Source organism: Harpia harpyja, chromosome 7, assembly GCF_026419915.1.
Source record: "Harpia harpyja isolate bHarHar1 chromosome 7, bHarHar1 primary haplotype, whole genome shotgun sequence".
Taxonomy (NCBI): Eukaryota; Metazoa; Chordata; class Aves; order Accipitriformes; family Accipitridae; genus Harpia; species Harpia harpyja.
The window spans coordinates 46,315,476-46,334,303 of record NC_068946.1 but is presented as its reverse complement, the minus strand read 5'-3'; the positions used below and the strand labels follow the sequence as shown (position 1 = coordinate 46,334,303).

Sequence of the window (18,828 nt, the reverse complement as noted above, 5' to 3'; positions counted from 1 at the left end):
CGGTCCAGATTTAGGGCTGTAGCTTTTGTTCGCACAAACTCACTTGGCTCCTAACCGGCCTCCACCCATGATCCCGACATCCGCAGCAGCCGTTCAAAACAGAGCACAGAGCCTGGTCCCGGCCCCAGCCCCGGCGGGGACCGGCAGCTACCCGTGCCACCCGCTGCGGGGCCGGCAGCCCCGGCTTTGCTCCCCGCTTCTCCTCCTTCGCAGCCTGCCTTTCCTCCTAACCTTTTCCTACAGCTGGCAAGGAGTTTTCTAAGTTGAGATGAGTTTTTTTTCCCTCCGCGAGCCTTGGATGATGTTAAGATTATGCAACGTTAACAGATGTGGGCTTTATAATTATAGCTGCCTATCCTCGGGAGGAGCCTGCTTTAGCTTCACGCGTGCTCAGCTCAGCATGGGATGCTCCTGGGGTGGCCGTAGCCCCGGCAAAACAGCTGCCGCATGGGCGGCCGTACCGGGATCGGTCCCCAGGGAATCGCCACCCTCCTGAGGAGGGACTGCTCTGGGGTGAAGGCCTGCTCTGGGCAGCCAAGCAACTGCCTTTGGCTTTCCTTGTATGCAAACACAGATTAAATTTGCGTTCCCAGGTCAAGGGAGTATTTTTCTGCCCCTTGAGGAGAAAAATTCCTTCTTCAGGAAGGCAGCGGGGCTGGGATAGCTCGTGGTGTGCCTTGGCTGGCTGTGATGCTCCTGCCAAATGCTGTCTGCAGGGATCCTGCTCCTCTGGCGTTAGCAGGATACATGCCTCCTCATTCCCTGCCCTAAAATGTCTATAAGCGATCACAACTGCTGCTGAAAACTTGCAGTATTGTCCTTTTTGGTGTTGTGCTGTCCCATGGTTGAGCCTTGAGCATCACCATGACGTTGCCCTGGCAGCAGCCACCTCCTGGCCAGGGCAATGCCCATGCTGCACCCAGGGATGGAGACAGAAAATCGCTGGTCCAAAAAGGATTTTTCAGGAGTCTCACAAGGTAGACATCCAGCCAGGCTGCCAGGGACAAACCCAAAGCCTCGAGAAATCAGCTGGAACTTGATCTGTTTGTCCTGGCCGCATTATAACTCAGCTCCCAGCAAGCCGTGGAATTGTTATGCTTGCGAAGAAAAAGTAACTCCAAGCCTCGACCTGTCTGGTGAGCATCACTGCTAGTTTTAACTGGGAAGGAAAACACTGGTCCGGCGGGTGGCAGGAGGGTTTTGCACTGGAAGTCAAATATTTCTCTTGACAGCTGCAGTCACGTGGAGTTAAACAGCAGAAAGCAGTTGGCAGCTTAGGATGTGACGAAACTGTTAGTGACAAATGGGTACCTGAGCTAAAGGGCCCCTCTGCTTTAAGCCTTTAATGCATCAGGGAAGGCCAGATGTTCTGAGTGTGTTTTTTTGGAAAAACCTTGCATCTGGTCCACCTGCTTCAGTGAAGGGTCATCTTTGAAGGCTAACTTCTGCAGGCAAGTCAAAGAGGAGATGATTGTGGTGGTCTTGCACTTCTGGCAGGCTTGATGGCTGTGTGATGAGCTGAGATTTCATGTCTATTTTGTTGAACAGCCTGATTTTTTCAGCTTTCCTTACTACATGCTGTGGGTTAGCTTTTCCAGCACAGCTCATGCTCTGCACCCACCAAACTGGGGAGCTGAGCCCATGCTGGCGAGAGTATTTCCTCCCTGCACCAGGACCTGGTGTACCTTGCAGGGCAGACTTAAAAATGCCAGATGACTCTAAAAAGCCTGTGTAAATAATACCTTCTTATTCATCCCATCCACTCCCTGGCTGCACTCAAAGCCAGGTTTGCTGGCGCCCATGATAAGGGGAAGGGTTTTGCTTTGGTTTATTCCCAGCCGTTCTGCAGAGCCAAAAGAGGATAGAGAAAACTCCGAGGTGGATTTGCAGGGCGAACAACAACCAGACAAGCAAACAGCAGTATTTTACTTTTGAACAGATTGCATTCAATCAAGGGTCGTAGCTGAAGGTTTTTGCTGGCATTTCCAGGGTTATTTTTAAGAAGTGGCAATTAAATGCCTGCTGCAGTGCCCCGCTATATATTTTAGTGTGCTTGGCCAGAGCCCTTGTTGACATATGACTTGGCAACCTGAGAAAGCAAATTTCCCTGTCTACACTCATCCCCTAAGGGTTTCTTTAAGCATCTGCTGCTTTGCCTTTTTTCTGTGTAGCAAAGCCGGCTGCTGGGGCACAGTAAGCATGGGTTACACAGCTGAAAGCTTTTAGCAAGAGCGGAACGGAGAGAAATTCAGCGCGCCGCCCTCCAGCACACCCAGATTTTTCAGCATCGGGGCTGCTATAAATGGACTTGCGGGTTACAATTACAGGCTGGGTATTGGCTTGCAAATGAGCATAGCAAGCGTCCCCTGTGACTTTGCATCCCCTCATCCAAATGGGGACAAGGAGCCGCTCGTTACATGGGACAGGAGGTGGCTCACAGGGGGCTCCAGGCGGCAGTGGCTGCTCAGTGTGCTCGGCGAGGTGGGCATCGCAGCCACGGCTAGGGCTCTCAGTAAAGGCACCCAAGGGGCTCTGCTCCACCGCAGCTCTTGTCTCCTTCGGCCTCGTGGTGCTCAGACTGCCAGGATGAAATGCAGACTGTCCTACCTATGTGTCTCTTTTTTCTTGTTGAGTTCCCACTGAAGCTATTGCAGATGGGTAGAGGAGACCACTCCTGAAATTGCCACCTCTGGTGTGGCAGGTACAGCAACCCCAAAGGAGACACGCAAGGCAAGGAGGAGTAGGTGTCCCGTGGGTGTTTCTCTGAGGCACAGCTTTCTTACAGAAAGTGCTTGAAGGCCAAGGAGAGGTGTGCAAAGCTTAACCTTCAACATCAGGTCTTTCGGGCAGAGACTGAGCGGTGCTTTTAGCTGCTGCCTGTGTATCACCCACAACCCTATTTTGAGATGCCATGTGCGCAACAGGCAGGACATGTCCCATAGCCTCGTGGATCTCTGAGCTGCAAAGTGGGGAGAGTTCCCCTCCCCAAATATCTGATTTTTCTCAATTTCTTGAGAGACTTCAGACCCTACATTGCAGTTTCCCTAGCCAGGCTCCCATTCTGCCCACTCAGCAAGTGGAGTGTGCGTTGGGCTATTCCAGCCCAGAGATTGCATTTTGGTTATAAGGAAGATGGGCAAAACTGGGATCTCGCTGTTTCAGATGACACAGCCGTGATTTGGACTCGCTTTGACTTGTTGTGGGCTTTGAAGAGCATCTGAGGCTGCAGTGCCAGCCAAGCCTCATGGCTCTAACATAGGGCAGGGATGGTTGCTGCTGGTTTTCATGTGACTGACACACAGGGAAATCCTTGCACCGCTCTGGCTGGTACCACGGGCTGGAAACCCCGATTCCCCCAGCAAATCTCACTGGAACTGCTTACGGCAGCTGTCACTAGATGCTCTGCTCCAGGCAGTATCAGGCTGGATGACAGACCCAAGGCTGAAGCTACAGCCACCGCAGCGAGTCCTGCTGCTGCTGCCGCCGGCGGTCGGTGTTAATGATTGAGCCAAGAAGTTGGCTACTGAGTAATGTCTTAGGACCTGATTTGGGAACATGTTTATATTCTAGAGCTGCATACAGCCATCTGTGTGCTTTTGGAGATCCCGTAAAGCATGTAATGCCTATTGACATCCCTGGGAGAAGTCATTTTTGGGTCCATGAGATACAGCAGATGGTAGAAATGCAGAAGAAACTTGTCCAAAGAGGAGATGAGATTGCTGCTGTTATACATCGGCACAGTGGGGAGCAAGTGGAGGGAGCAGAAGAGCTAGCTAAGCTAAAGCGTTATGCTGGCTTGGGAACTAACATTTATTCCATAAATGTGTTTGTTTATTCATTTTCTAATGAAATAAGAAAATTATTCTGGATGATGGGAGGGGTGGGAACTTGGAGCAGCCTTCCAGCAGGAGCAAGAGAGCAGACGGAACACTTTTAGGTTGGAGCAGGGGCTCTGGCTGTGTTTGCTCACAGAAAATGGACCTGCAGGTGCACAAACTTCTTCTCCATCTTTTTTCTCATGTTCTGGTAGACATTAATGTCAGATACACTAAAATGTCCATCACCTTGGGGTGCTTCAGCACCTGGATGGCCAGTGTAATCCACACCATACATTGATCTCTTCTGTCCCGGTGCCTTGTGGTGGCTGGATGGGTTGTGCCAACCCTCCTGTTTGCCCTGCAGTTCTCAGCCAGCTTCATGCCGGGTCTCTGGAGGTGGTGGGATTTGAGATGAGGCATCCAGCAAGCACTGGCCGAGCAGAGAGAGGGGAAGAGCTGTGGGGCCCGGCCCCCTCCCATCACACCCTCGGGATGGGGCACATGGGCTGTGCTGGGCTCTAGCTGGCCATCAGCTCTGGAGACCTACACACTCCTCCCATGGACTCCACACTGCATGTATGTCCATCGGTTATTTGTTTAAGACTTTCTTTTTGCTCCTTTAAAGATTATTTCTCCTAACATACAGAAAGCATGGGGGTGCTGAATTGCATCTTGTGCACAAAGGTGGGTTTCGGCATTTGGCCCCACAGACCGATCTAATTTCCACTGGTATGAATCCAAAAATAAATTTCATGTCTGTGTTTTGATTATGCAAAATTTTCTCTAGTGTAAATGAGATCAGAGCTTGGCCTCAGTGTTACTCCAATGAGCCAAGCCTGCACGTCCTGTGCTGATGGGATTTTAATTTTTTTCTTGTTTTTTCTTTCAGTCATCGAAAGCAGCCATCAGGCGAGGAGAAGTTCGGACATGGAGATAAGGACTTCTGGTGCTCTCATGGACAGTGTGGAGCTGGTGACGATGCTGGCTGGGAGCAGGGAGCGGGCATCGCTGCCTGCCAGGCACGGTGCAGTCCCAGCAGCGAGTGGGGTCGTGGGGCACGTTGGTCCCCCCACCGGTGGTGGGGATGTCACCCCACCAGCAGCAGGATCCCCGGACAGCCTGTCTGCTGGGACAGTGACCCACCTGCCTGCCCACAGCCATCCTCCTGGTGAGTTTTATTGATGCAAGTGTCCCTGTTTGCCGTACCCAGCCCATGGACCGAGCGTAGCTGGTGGGTTAGGAAGTATTCCCACCTGCTGCTAGAAATTCAGATTTTTGGAAGAAATCCAGTCCCAGGAAAGCTGGGGGTTTTTTAACATTACAATGTAGGTGATTCTTGGGAGCTGATGTTGTCATTATTCACCACCCAGCAGCGCTCCAGAGAGTCCTGCCCAGCCACGGAGCTTGAAGGCTGCATGCAGAGCAGAGACCCCCGGCATCCCCACGCCTCCTCTCAGGAGGAGCTGAACCCCATCACAAACCCAACCTGGATTATAAGTGCCTGAGTTAAAAATATCTGACCAGCTGTGTTACGATTTGTAGCTGAGGTCCTCACATGAAAATCGTGCAAGTGAACACTTACCTTTGGGCTTGTTCATAATCTTCGCATTTGGTGGGACTGTGGTCATGAGTAAACCAGTGTACTTTTTTAAGCATGCACTAAACCAAAATCTGTTTCCCACACCAGAAGGACAAGGCTGGGCTGATTGCCCTGTCCCCACTTTATTTTTTTATCTTAATATGCCTGGATGAAATAAGTGTCTTGCTGAGATATGAGCATAGAGGTTTTCTTTAATTTTTTAATTCCTCTTTTTTTTCTGCTTAGGGACTAAAGTGTGGAGCTGGCATGCCCAGGCTGCCAACTGCTGGCTGTCCTGATGTAACCTCCTTAGCGCCTTCTGCATTTTTAATGTTTTTTAAAAAAATCTGGGTTTCTTTTGCCATGTACAAATGAAGACAAATTTTGAAATGCCGATATTTTCTTGTGCCAGAAACCCTCTGTTCCCAGCAATCCCTCTTGCCGTGTGCTCTGTGTTAAATAGAGGAAACATGGGGGATGCAGCAGTGACCCTACCTATTGCATATGGTAGGTCTGGGTACCACTGTGGGCGATGCTGCTGCTGCCCCAGCCGAGACAAATTAACTTGTCCAGGGGGAACATGACCCTCTCTGTGTTGCTTTCCAGCCGCTGGAAGCCATCACCGTGCTGCAGGCAGCCGGGAGAGAGGCAAGAGGGCTTTGGCTTCTCCCAGCACCCCTCCATCTGCCGAGAAGACGCCGCTGGTTTTGGCAGCCGTCAGCACCGATTTGGCTGAGAGGGTGCTGGGCAGGCACGGCGAGGCCCAGGATGTGGTGGGGTTTGACAACGCAACGAGGACAGTGCTGCTACCTTCATCTGCGGAGACTCGTCGCCCAGGTGAGCCGTCCTAGTTCAGCCTGGGAACAAGGTGGATGCTGTTCCCCAGAGAAACCGGGCATCGGTTAAGCCTGGCTCCCCTGCACTGCTAGAGATTTGTGCGCTGGATCCGGCCCTCCATCCTCACCATGTGCTCAGGGCAGTTTTCTGCCTCGCTTCATGCACGAAGATGGAGAGAAGGATCCGTGTGGCTTCTCCTGGCCTTGAAAATTATGAACTACTTGGTGCAGCTCCCAAACACAAAGTTGCTGTAGGCAGAGTACAGATGAGGGAACTGTGGGCTGCAGGGGGAGGTGGAGGGTGACAGCGGAGGATGCTGGGTGGGCAGCTCAGCCCATCTCTGTGCTCTCATTTGCTTTCCCCCATTGCCTTGCAGGCACCAGTGGCCCCTCTCGACTGGTGAGAGGCTGGGTGGGCACGAAGCTGCCTGGCAGCCCTCCCACGGGCACTGCAGCCACTTCACCCGGCCCCTCGGGGAGCGGCGGGGGGACGCTGCAGCTCCTCCCCAGCACCCCCTTCCCTGGCTCTTCTGGAAAGCCCCAGTCCTCACCCCAAGCTTCCAGTACCCAGACTGGTGCAAATCACGTCATGCTACACCCCAGGGATGTCACGGGAGACTCCACAAGCCCTTCGCTCACAGCATCGCCTGCCACAGACAGCGCTTTTGGAGGTGAGCTTTGCTGGCCCATGGATTTATTTTATAGCTTTAAAAAGCCTTTATATAGCTTTTCCTTTCTTGAAACAGAGAAGATGCTGTGTTTTGCATGCGCTCTGTTATTATTTGGATGGTTAGCTGACATTCCCTGCTGAAAGCAGGAAAAAGCAACGGAAAAAATCAGTTGGTCCAAAAACCCCCAACATTTTCCACTTAAAAAAAAAAAAAAGGATCTTCAGACCTTATCACCATGTTTCCTGCAGGGTGGGCATCTGCAGCTTTGAAGTATCTTGGCTGGTTCAGTGCCAGCTGCAGAGCAAAGGCAAGGTCCCAGCCCCACCTGAGCTGTGTGTCCCACCTGAGCTGTGTTGGTAACCCACGCTCACGGCCATGCCGGCTGGGTTTGCTCTCAGCTAGACAGGGTGAGATGCCCGTGCTTCAATAACCTGTACAGGACAAAACCCCCGAGATTCCTGGGCTTCGCGGCTTCCCCTCGCTTGCTTTGCAAGCAGCTAATTTTTGGAGCGCTCGAAAACGGAGACTTTGCCCCACTCCACATGAACTATTGAAAGCATTGGGTTCTCACACTGACACATCCCTTCCCTCTGTCACAGCAGCTGGGGCTGCAGAAAACCCGAAGTCCGGTATCCGAAGGGCAGCGCCCGTCTCCACGGCTCAGTCCCTGGCCTTGGCACCCTCCTCAGTGGCCCCAGCGTGGGAACGTTTCCCTGGGTCCTCCACAGAGCACCAGCTCGCCCCTTCTCACCCAGCTTCAGAAAGCACTGCCACGGGTGAGCTCGGTTAGTCTACGATTTGTTGTTTTACCCTATTTTGTGCTTCCTTAAGCATTTTTCCTTGTGTCCCGTTAAGCCCCGGGATGTGTAGTGAGCTGCAGGCTCATATGGGAATGTGGCCACACTCAGGTTCCCCCGCTTCGTTGTTTGATGCTGTGTTCAAGCTACAAAAAAATAACTGAGAGTGCCTGAGCCTATTTCCACTAGTCTTAGAGCAAAGGTGGGATTTAAAGGCAAGTCCCTGCAGTCCTTGTCCCGTGTGGTTTCCCACTGGCCGAGCCGCCGTGGCTCTCATGAAGCCGTGCTGTCCTGGCAGCGAGCCCCGGGTTTTGTGCAAGGTCTTTCTGCGACGAAGGGATTCATGCCTTTCCAGAAAAGCACTTTGTCCAGATTGAAAACTTCCTATGCTTAATATCTGCATGTGCGCTGTAAGCATCTGGGAAGAAAATGGATCCATCTGTTTATAATTTCATATGTATAAATCCAGGTTTTTTTATTGTGCCGTAGCCATTGGAAGCAGCTACCATCCATCCAACGTCTCGGCCACGGAGAGGAGAGTTTCAGATTTCCCCAGCACCTCTGTTTCCACAACAGCCACCAAGGGTGGAGAGAGGACGTTAAGGTCTCTGCCAGCCAGTACCAGGCTGGCCGATGCAGCAGAGATTTCCACCTCTGGTACCGAAATCACCAGCTCTTCAGACCAGACCCAGTCCCCTGGGATGTCTTTGGGAACCCAGGGTGGTGGTGGCAGAGATGCCACAGACCCGTTACTCACAGGCTCACCGTCTGCTTTGGAAAGCGCTTCCACAAGTGAGTTTCGATAGCTAGCTGTATAACTCAGAACATTATTTAAAGACTCTTTATAAACAAAATACATCCTTTTTATTTTAAAGAAAGGAGGAATAATATTGTATTTGGCACATTCTGTACATTTAAAAACATTTCACAGAAATGAAAGTATGGATAAATATTATTCTTGTTGGAAGAGGAGGATAGATTTTCCTTGAAAACTTTCAGTTGAATTTTGCAAGCAATAACTTCATGAGTTCCTATATAGAGACCATTTTTTTCGCTGTCTTAATGATTTCCCAGTATTAAATATTTCCGTATTGAATATTCACACATACGTTGTCTACATCTACTGATAGCGGGATGAAGCCTACCCAGCTGTTTTCATTCACAGTGTATGCAGTTTTATATTTCTTTTCTCCTTTTTTTAGCCTTTAGCAGCAATTACGAACCCAAGAGCATCGCTGCTGCAGAAGAGGCGACGCTGCACTCGGACGCCCACAGCGCTGACGTGCCCAGCGTGGCAGCGGGGGCACCGGGGTCCCCCGCAAACAGCCGCACAGCCAGGGTGACGAGGGGCTCTGCCACCAGCACCGACCCCACCAGCTCTTTGCGGGGGACCCTCTCTTCCTCGGGGACCGGGACACGCCATCCTAACGGCTCACGGGAAGACACCGATCTCCCAGAGCCTCCCGGGGAGCCTTTGCTCACAAGCTCCCTCTCTGCCTCCGAAAGTACTTTCAGAGGTAAATTTGTTAGTCTGAAAGCTGGCTGCTTTGGGGCTGGACAAGATTTCGCATCCACACACTGTTTTTCTTTAGATATGGCCATCAGTTACTATTGGATACATGGATATTTTTATTACTGGCTGCATCAGGCTGACAGCGGGGCTGGTGGGAAGGGTGGGAGTGGATCTCTGTTTTTGGGTGAAAAAGTGAAAAACATCAGTGTCCTCATTGCTAATGAAATTCCCATGCTGGGAAAAGCAGCCATCGGTTAGAAATAAGTGCATGCACTTTTTCCCTGCCAGAGACACGTTTGCTGGGGATTTGCAGCCATCGCCTGATGCTGCGTCTGCCACGCAGGCTGGTCTGTAAGAGCGGCGGCATTTTGGGAGTCCCCACGGCCACGACAGTGCTGACTCGCCCCGTGCCCTTGGAGTGGTCCCAAATAAGCTCTGCCCCACCATTCACCATCAATTCACAATTAAGCCCATTGCTCTGTGAGTGCAGCTCCTGCTCCTGGTGAGCTGGTGAAATATTGGCATCCCCAGCGCTGCGGTTTGGGAGAGCCCTGGGGCAGCACGCCTGCTAAATGTGGGGTAAATCAGGCTGGGTCAAACACCAGGCTGGGGCACTGGGGTGTTTCTGAGCATCTTATGGGTGAGGCTGTGTCCGGCCCCACAGCCGTGCCGTCAGCCCAGCACTAAGACAGCAGCTTGGCTCTCTGGACTGTCACTAGAAAATGTAAACCAGGCCTGGTTTAGCTCATCCTCTAGATTTGGTTTGAAGTTAGAGGTGTATACTCCTTATTTAAACAGGCTCAAAGGCAGCTTAAATGCATAAATTAGGTATTGTGCACAGCCTGCAGCTAGAAAACATGGGTTTAAGTTGAGATTTTCATGACTTTTTGTAAGCCACATGTGCTTGAACGTAAGGGATTCACCTCTTCCCAGAGCAGCACCTTTTCCAGATTGAGAGCTTGGTCTATTCAGTTTCTCAACGAACAGTGTAGAAATGTATGCTGTACAAACAATCCCTCAAAGGTATAGCTCAATATGCATAAATCAAACCTGGCTTTATTGTATCTTAGGTGTCAGAAGCAGCGACCGACCAGTTAACAGCTCAACGACAGAGAAGAACCCCCTTGCTTCCTCTCCCACCAGCACTTTCATTTCAGCCACGGCCACCGGCAGCGGCGGGAGGCCCCCAGGGTCTGCCACAGGCACCAGCCGATGGGCAGCAGAAGTCTCCACGTCCAGCAGTGGCATGTACAGGACCTTGGGCACGATCCAATCCTCATCCGCGTCTTCTGTGAGAGACACCTATGGAGTTCCTGGGTCCAGAGAAATCACAGATTTCACTGAGCGGGTGGCAGACCCTTCACTAACACACTCTCTTTCGGAAGGTCCTTCCCCAGGTGAGCTCAAGTTAGGAGTGAAATACCATTTTTCTTGTGAGTAAAAAGAGGACTGTTACTGTATCTTACACTTGCCTGACTCTTCTCTGCTATGCAGGATATATTGTTTGGAAGGATGTGTGTGATTTTGTGTCTGAAATATTTCAGCTCTTGCTTGACCAAAAAATGTGGTTTGGGTTTTTTACAGAAAGGGTAGATGTGTGGAAAGTTTCATTATGCCAAGAAAAATAATTAGCTTTCAAATCACGATTCTTTTTTTACTATCTCCAGTTGCTATCTCCATTTTATAGGCAAGAGAACTAAGCAAGCAAGGATTAGACCATGTCCCTGCACTCCCAGGCACCAGACTTCAGTTCTTGCCCTCTGTCCTACCCCTTGGATCATGCTGCTTCCCAGAAATTGAACCAGCTCAACAAATTTAAGGCAACTTTGAATGTGCTCTCTGAGGTCCTTCATGCCGCTGTTTGGTCTGCTGCAGTGCTGAAAGGGTCTGATCGCCCGATCCCATTTCTTCAGACTTCTTCCCTAAGACCTTCACACCGATCAGCGTTGTGCCTTGTCTGAACCAATTTCCAGGCTTTTCTGGGTTGTTAGGGTATTTGTTTGTTCTAGCAGCATGGAGTGCACTTAGGCACATAATGGTGAAATCAAGTGCACAGCATTAGTAGTTCAACAGTTTTTATGTAACAGCACTTTTCTTGGCATCGAACCGTGGTTTTTAGAAGACAAATTTCTGTAGGAAGGATTCACATCTTTGCAAATTGCCTATTTTCTCTGGATTGACATCTTCTCATATTTTCTACTTGTGCATGTACTTGCTGCCTCTGGCTGCTACTAGAAGAAAGCTCGTCTGTTTATCTGTAGTTTCACATGTGTAAAAATGTAAATTGTTTCTTTATCACATCTTAGCTACTGGAAGCAGCCATGTGTCACTCGGCATCCTGTCAACAGAGAGAAGAACCGATTTCCCTACCACTAGTACCTCTGTTTCCACGACAGCCACCAAGGGTGGAGGGAGGACGTTAAGGTCTCTGCCAGCCAGCACCAGACTGGCCCAAACAACAGAGATTTCCACCACTGGTACCGAAAACATCAGCTCTCCAGAGCAGGAGAGCTCTTTGGGAGCCCAGATTGGTGGCAGCAGAGGTGCCACCATGTTGTCCACAGACCTGTTGCTCACAGGCTCGCCATCTTCTTCGGAAAGCACTTCCCCAGGTGAGCTCTGCCCATCCTCGTGGGGCTTCTATCTGTAGACCTCAAACATCTGCTTTGTATGGAGGAGTGAGGGCATGCTAGAAGATGCTGGAGAATGTCACTGGGCATTATGGAGGAAAATTTCAACTTCCAGAGAAAAATGCATTAGCTGTTTTCTGCATTTAGTCACCAGAAAAACCCAGCCTTACTGCAAGAGCGGTCTGGCCCCAAGTTTTGGTGTGTTTTCTGAGACAGCACAATTTCAAGACTGCCCCGTTGGCTGTGTTTATACAAACAGAAGGCAACTCCAGTCATTCCTTACTCTCGCCCTGGGATGCAAATGCAGTATTTACTGATCCCATACAAGCCTGCCATGCTTTGTTTCGAGTATCCGTGCCGCTGTAACCCCACCTCGCTCACCACGGGTGCGTGATGCCTGCAGCTGGGCTGCGGCACTGGGAGCAGGGTGGAGGAGAAGCAAACCCAACAGCACTCCCATGACTTGTTCCTAGTGCCCTCTGCAGGGTGTCCTCCTGTGAGCAGTCCCTCCTTGCACAAGAAAGCCTTGCTTCTTCAGTTAGCATTTTCTCCAGGTTTGGATCATCTGCCACGTTGTATCTGTGCCGTCAGCCTAAGGGTGGTGATGGAAGAGAGCACGCCCACCTGTTTATAGCTTAGGGTGTATAAATCCATTTTGCTTTGCCCTTTCTCAGCAGAAGGGACCTCAGCTACAGGAGGACGCCTGCCCGACACCCCTCGCACCAGTACGCCCAGCTCAGTGATAGCCACCAGCAGCGGGGAGAGGAGCACAGTGCCCGCGTCAGACGCCCGCGCAGCATCCAGCACGGCTGGGAGCTCCCCTCCCGCTCCGCCCTGCACCGGCTCCTTGGACATGGTCCTTCCACCGTCCTCATCGGCAACAGAGCCTGCGAGGCAGAGCGATGTTTCGCAGAGTGGTGCAGGACTCGGTGAGCTTCCAACGAAGTCGGTGCCTGCGTTTTCTCCCAGCATTTCAGTGCCTTCGCCTTCACCAAGTGCTTCAGGTGGGTCTTGTGGTTTTCCGGTTTGCTGTGGAGGACATCCCTCCTCCTCACCCTCCTCCCGAGCTCTCGCCTTCCCTTTTCTAGCTTTGAACTAGATTTGCCTTTTTAGTAAGCCTGGTTTCTAGTGAAGGGCGTCTGAGCACTGCATGGTTGGTGAGTTATTCACCACACAGTACTTGGGGCAGCGCTTCTCCTCTTGGGAACTGGGTGGCCAGGCAGCTCTTCTGGGCCACATGTGAAGGCTGCTATGGAGCCTTGACCTCAGCCCTCCAACCGGGGGAGCCTGGCACAAGATGTGGCAAGGGATCGGTAGATCTTTCGCCGTCCCTTATATCCCAGTTATTGTGTGTTTCAGCCTCAGCTCGGCTGCCAGGGCCCCAACAGAGCTGGTTTGAAACCCACTGATCCGCTGAAGGGAATTTTCTGCAGGACGTTCAAGACCAGGTCCTACCTCCCTGCCACTGTTCTCCTTCGGAAATGCCATGCACCCCAATCTGTTTTATTTTTCTGGTGTAAAGGGGAAAAGTACAGATTGCCTGGGAACCCCACTTAGCAAATAAGTGGTGTTGATCACCAAGTGCCACCTTTGCTGTGGGGATTGAAATACTCAGATTTTAGTCCCTGTAGAGACCTCAAAGGTATTATCAATATACAAAACATATATTTTTATATATATATCTATGTATATCTTTTCTTTGCAATTCCAGAGAGAGGAAGAAGAGTTTCTGGTGCTCCTACTGAGACCACATACATCTCGACCACACTCTCGAGCCAGAAGGAGGGGACATCTCAGGCTGCAGCTAACAGTGGCACGTGGAGCACAGCAGCGGAAAGCCCCACGTCTCACCCAGACACAGACGGGGAGCCCCGCACCAGCCCCTTCCCATCCTCCACAGCATGGCCTGGAGTGGGACACGTCTCCTCCAGCCAAGCAGGGTACCCAGAGCCCAAGGTCACCCTTTCATCGAGGGTCTCCACCTACTTCTCAGCCGCTGGTGAACCTTCCAGTGAGTTTTTCTGAACTCCGGGATGGCATTTGAATTAGGAAAAACCCACTGCCTCTCCCTTCCCCTCTTCCACGGGGTTGATATGACCACCAACGTGTGTCAGAGCTGTTGCAGGTATCATGGGCAGGATTTATAAGCAGTGGTGATTCTGCACCTTGGTGTTGTATATCTGCAGCTGTTGATGCTTAACAAAAAAGTCTCAGGTATGAGATGTGTAGCTTTCTGCTGTAGGACACATCTACTACCTGCCTGGGTTGGGGTGATAATTATGAATAACATAAATATGCCATTATGACTGTAATGGTACCAACTGTCCTTCTGTATTTGGACAGTCCTGCTTCTTTGGAGTAGGCTTTGTGTGTTAAATCCACATTTAAGGTGACAGATGTGTAAGACCTGCTTAATCTGTATTTAATCTGTGTTTACCTGTGCAATTTTATTAATCTGCATTTCCAGACAGAATTATTGTAAAACTCACAAGTGCTCTCTGCTCTGAGATGATAAAATCGGATGCCTGCTTTTTGATCCTATTCCAGCCGTGGGCAGCAGCCATCACTCCCTAAGCAGCTCAAGTGCTGGGGAAAGGATGTCCAGCTCCATCCCTGATCCTGCGTACAGTTCATCCACGTCTGCTGGCGGTGGAGAAAGGATGCTGCACTCGGTGACGGATGGCACGCTGGCCGGTGGCACAGAGAACTCCGCTTCCTATGCCGAAACCACCAGCTCTCCAGGGCCGGCTCAGCCTGCGTCAGTGGAGCAGAGCCGGACAGCCAACACCTCCACCAGCAGTGGGGGCTTCGCGGGCTTTGCGACGGAGACGCTCTTCACACGTTCTTCCAAGATACCTACGTACTCTTCTTTCCAAAATGATCTCACAAGTTAGTGTCTCCCGGTGTACATTTTGGGAGGGGGAAGTTCACATTGTCCTGCATTTATCTATGTTGTATACAAAGTTCTCATTCATTAATACACGCGATGCCACCTGCGGGTTCACTCAGGGGGCTGTTTTCGTCAAAGGACTCAAAGCCAGACCCCACCTAGCTGGGGAATCATTCCAGAAGTGAAACCATGAACCTGAGCAGGGAAACTCTTCTGTTTTGATGGCCGCATTATTTTTTTGCATCCTAACCGGGTTCTTTTGGGTCATGCTTTCAGAAGTGTTTCATGATGACCTAAGTCAATTCTAGAATTAAAGCAAATTATCAATACCCTATTTTTTATTTTTAGAGATTGATGAACGTAGCTGTACATCCTGAAATTCGTATTAGAAGATTGACTGCACCTTTTATGCTAAATAATCTGATTTTTTTGCAGACTGATGTGCTACTCATTTAGGATTTCCTGACTGCAAAGTTTTCAATCAATGAGTTCATGATAAGCTGCAAATTAACATAATGTAATAATTTCATCCTGCAGAGGCATGAAGTTCACTGTGTCTAAAAACAAATCGACTGAAGAAGATGGATATTCTTTAGTTGGGAATGGAGGACAAGAGGGAGATGATATGAATTTCATAAATTCTGAGTGATAAAGGGAACAGATGTTTTTTCCTGCTTAGCTTGCCACAAAATATCATGGAACGATAAGTGCTCAGTCACATTAGAAAAGCAATACTGGAAGAACAGTGTTTTAGGAAACTACAAGTTTCACGGGAGCCTTTTGTCTGTCCGAGTTCATAATTTTAGAATCAGTTAAGGAGTGCAGAAGTCTCCTAATTCAATATCCATGCTTGGATGGTGCTCTAAATTTTTAGAAGAGCATGGACCAGTTCACTGACAAGAACATTTCATGTATTTAGCAAGTGATTTTAATGTGACATCAAAATACTTTCATATTACTCTGTCTTTCTAATATATTTTGTCCTTTTACTCCAGGCTTTTCAAGTAGCCATCAGCCAGTCAGTAGCGTTGATGCTGAGAAAAGGACCTCGGTTTCTCATACGGACGGCACATACATTTCAACCACATATACCAGAGGAGGAGAAAGGACCCTTCTGTCTATCTCTAATAGCAGCACCTCTGCTGACTCCTCAGAAAGTTCCACCTTTTTTGCTGAAATTTCCAGCCCTTCTGATTCATCAAAATCTTCTGTGGCGCAGGACAGGAGGAGCAACGTATCCAGCGATGGCAGTTTTGTTGAACCATCTACAGAGCCGTTGCTGGTACACTCTTCCAAACCGTTGACTTCTGCTTCTGCAGGCAGCGTACAAAATACAACTCTTTTCAACACTGACTCTGAGTTGTTGACCACTGGTAGACCATCTCTATCTTCATCAGCATTTCCAGCCTCTTCCTCACTGTCATCACTGCATCACTCGCTGTCATCAACACCACCACCAACTTACCTGTTTACATCATCAGAATCATCTGAGCCACTCTCGTCCTCTGTGATGGCATCTTCCCCCCCTCTGCAGGCTTTGTCGTCCTCCTTGCCCACTTCCTCATTGCTTTCCCCATCTTATTCTTTAGCATCTTTATTGCCTCTGTTTTCGTCACCATCATCTGTCTCGCAGTCCAACGACAGTGATCAAGCAAGCACCTCTGTAGCTACGACTGTGGTCAGGCGGGTGCCCTCCACAGCCGCCGTGGCTGGGAGCTCTCCCAGAGGTTCCAACAAGCACAATGTCACGCACCAGCCCCAAAACAGGACCGCCTTCACCTCCACTGGGTCTCCTCTCCCTACAGCACCCACAGAGCAGCTTGGTGGACACATCATGTCTGTGTCCGTTCCCACAACGGTAACGGAGACCACCTTGCCGAGAGCTGCCACTGCTCAGGGGGGCAGCTTTGGGAAGGCAACGCCGCTGCTCACCACAGCCAGCGATGCCCCACGGGCTGGGCCAATGGGTGCTCCCCTTAGTCCCTCACCAAGTGCAACAAACCGCAGTGTCACCGTCCCTGCGGTAGCACTGACCACGGTGAATCCTCCTGTGCTGACAACACTGGCCAGTCGCCAGCCAACCCCAGGTGATGCTAGCACCATGAAAGCCCACAGAGCTCAAACGCCAGCTGCCACTAAGCACGTGTATACCACTGGTGAAAGCACAGAAGCTGTGGATCCCACCACTGCAAGGCCTGGTAAAGTCACCGAGGAAAACATCCCTGTTACGAGTCCTTCTGAAGTCCCTCCAACCAGCAAGACCACTGTAAGCATTGCAACTACTTTGGCTGCTACCAAATCAACCACTGTTCCTCTGTCGAGTAGCACAGCCAGGCTGAGGATGTCGTCTCCAGCAACAGGTAACATGTCTAATGGCGCTCATCAGTGGTGGGGCTGGGGACGAGGGGGCTAGGAACACCTGGGTGCCACTTTAAGGGTCTTTGAAGGGTTATGTATGTATGTATGACAAGTCTGTGGTGAGCAGCGTTTGAGGATAAGAACTCAGTCTCCATGTTGGTATTTTTACGCTAAGGGTTTAGCAATCAAGCTGAACTGCTGGAAAAGGGTGAGCATTTTGGTGAACATTTCTGATAGAAATCTTAAGCTGAAATTTGAGAATTTTAAGAAAAAAAAGCTGACTGGCCTTCCAGGTAAACATAGGATACATTTTCTATTTGTTGAATGGTCAACAATATCAATCAATATTGATCAATATCTATCTTATTCATGAGAAAAGGCCATTGGCTAGCACTTGGTATTTGTGTTGGAACTTCTGTTATAATGACCTATGGTCGTTTTCTCCCCACCTCACTAAATAACCTCCTACTCAAGGGCCTGTTGCTTTTCCTGGTAGGCTACGTGCTGTAGCTTTCCTGAGTGTGTTGTCACAATCATTTATTACCGCTGCCAGGCTCCATATCTTCTCACATAAATACATTGACCAAAGTTTTATATGAACGGAAATCGACTGTGTGTTTAAAGTTCAGGAGCCTGGCCCTCGTGCCACTGTGGGATATTGTGTGTGCTAATTGCATTAATCTTGGTGAAATACTGGCAATAGTATATATTTCATCCAGTAATTAAGTATTTAAAGGTTATTGCTCAGGCTGATTGGTTTTAATTATAGCTATGGCTTCATGCAGAAAAATTCACTGTAGGGGAGTGGATTTTTTTTTTTTATTGAAAAATTAGGGTAACATATCCCTTTTACCAACTGATTCACACTTTTGCCAATTTACTCTTTCCTTTAAATACCAAGTTTTGCCCTTTACCAGAAGGCAAAAGATCCTTTTGCTGCCTCGGACATGGTGCTTTGTACGTGGGCACTCAATGCTGTGAGAGAAGCAGCTGCCCTTGTCCCCGCTGTACACTGAAGGATGGCAAAGTGAAAGCCAGTGTTTTAAAATATGCCCACTCATTTCTGGCTGCTTAGATCAGCAAAATCTCCTTCTCGCTGATGCTGAGGTAGCTATGCCAGGCTAGTCGAGACATGGACATTGCATCAAATGGTGTGTGTCCTGACGCAGAGGTCGGCTCAGGACTGTCTGGTCTGCAGGGCCTGCGTGATGCCAGAGGGTATCGCGGCACTGTCAGAAATATACACACGGGTTTGGCTCTTGTGCTTTTTGCTTTAACCACAGAGCCCATCCTTCCTGCCTCTGCTGCAGTGCTTGGCAGCAGCCGCAAAATAGGCACGAGTGGTGTGTAAGCTGTCTTGCTTGTCTCGTAGCACTTTGTCGCCGGCAGGTCCACAGCCCTGCCTACGGTCTGCCCTTGTACACATGTGTGACATGCGTATGTGCTCGTGTGAGTCATACACACAGCAGGAGGATCATTTTTGACCAGGACATGTTTTTTTTTCAAAGGGAAGTATTGGATATCTTCTCCAGAATTTGCAGTTTGAGTTGGCTAATCTATGAAGCATCTGAGACTACAGTCATTAATCCCCTGATACTCCGTATTTCACAGTTGGTGTCTGCTTCCCAAGCCCTTGCTTGCCCAGCGGGAAGTGCATTATGAGCGCTGGCACAGACAGGTATCGCTGCTGTGACCATCCCCAGCCTGGCACGGAGGTGGCTGCAACCCCGGTGAAG

At 50.0% G+C, this 18,828-nt stretch overlaps 1 protein-coding gene across 4 annotated transcripts in view; it reads left to right on the top strand.

Moving 5' to 3' along the window:
* The window catches only part of HEG1 (heart development protein with EGF like domains 1), a 56,277-nt gene that overhangs the window by 14,963 nt on the left and 22,486 nt on the right, over window positions 1-18,828 (top strand). For 2 of the 4 annotated variants that reach the window (XM_052791849.1, XM_052791846.1), the window contains exons 2-13: window positions 4,708-4,986; window positions 6,004-6,234; window positions 6,611-6,904; window positions 7,507-7,689; window positions 8,191-8,493; window positions 8,904-9,218; window positions 10,285-10,611; window positions 11,521-11,826; window positions 12,519-12,848; window positions 13,556-13,855; window positions 14,392-14,733; window positions 15,730-17,094. In XM_052791849.1, coding sequence (XP_052647809.1) covers window positions 4,708-4,986; window positions 6,004-6,234; window positions 6,611-6,904; window positions 7,507-7,689; window positions 8,191-8,493; window positions 8,904-9,218; window positions 10,285-10,611; window positions 11,521-11,826; window positions 12,519-12,848; window positions 13,556-13,855; window positions 14,392-14,733; window positions 15,730-17,094 — 4,575 coding nt within the window. The remainder of the gene's footprint in view (window positions 1-4,707; window positions 4,987-6,003; window positions 6,235-6,610; window positions 6,905-7,506; window positions 7,690-8,190; window positions 8,494-8,903; window positions 9,219-10,284; window positions 10,612-11,520; window positions 11,827-12,518; window positions 12,849-13,555; window positions 13,856-14,391; window positions 14,734-15,729; window positions 17,095-18,828) is intronic. The other 2 variants (XM_052791847.1, XM_052791848.1) reach the window with 2 other exon arrangements.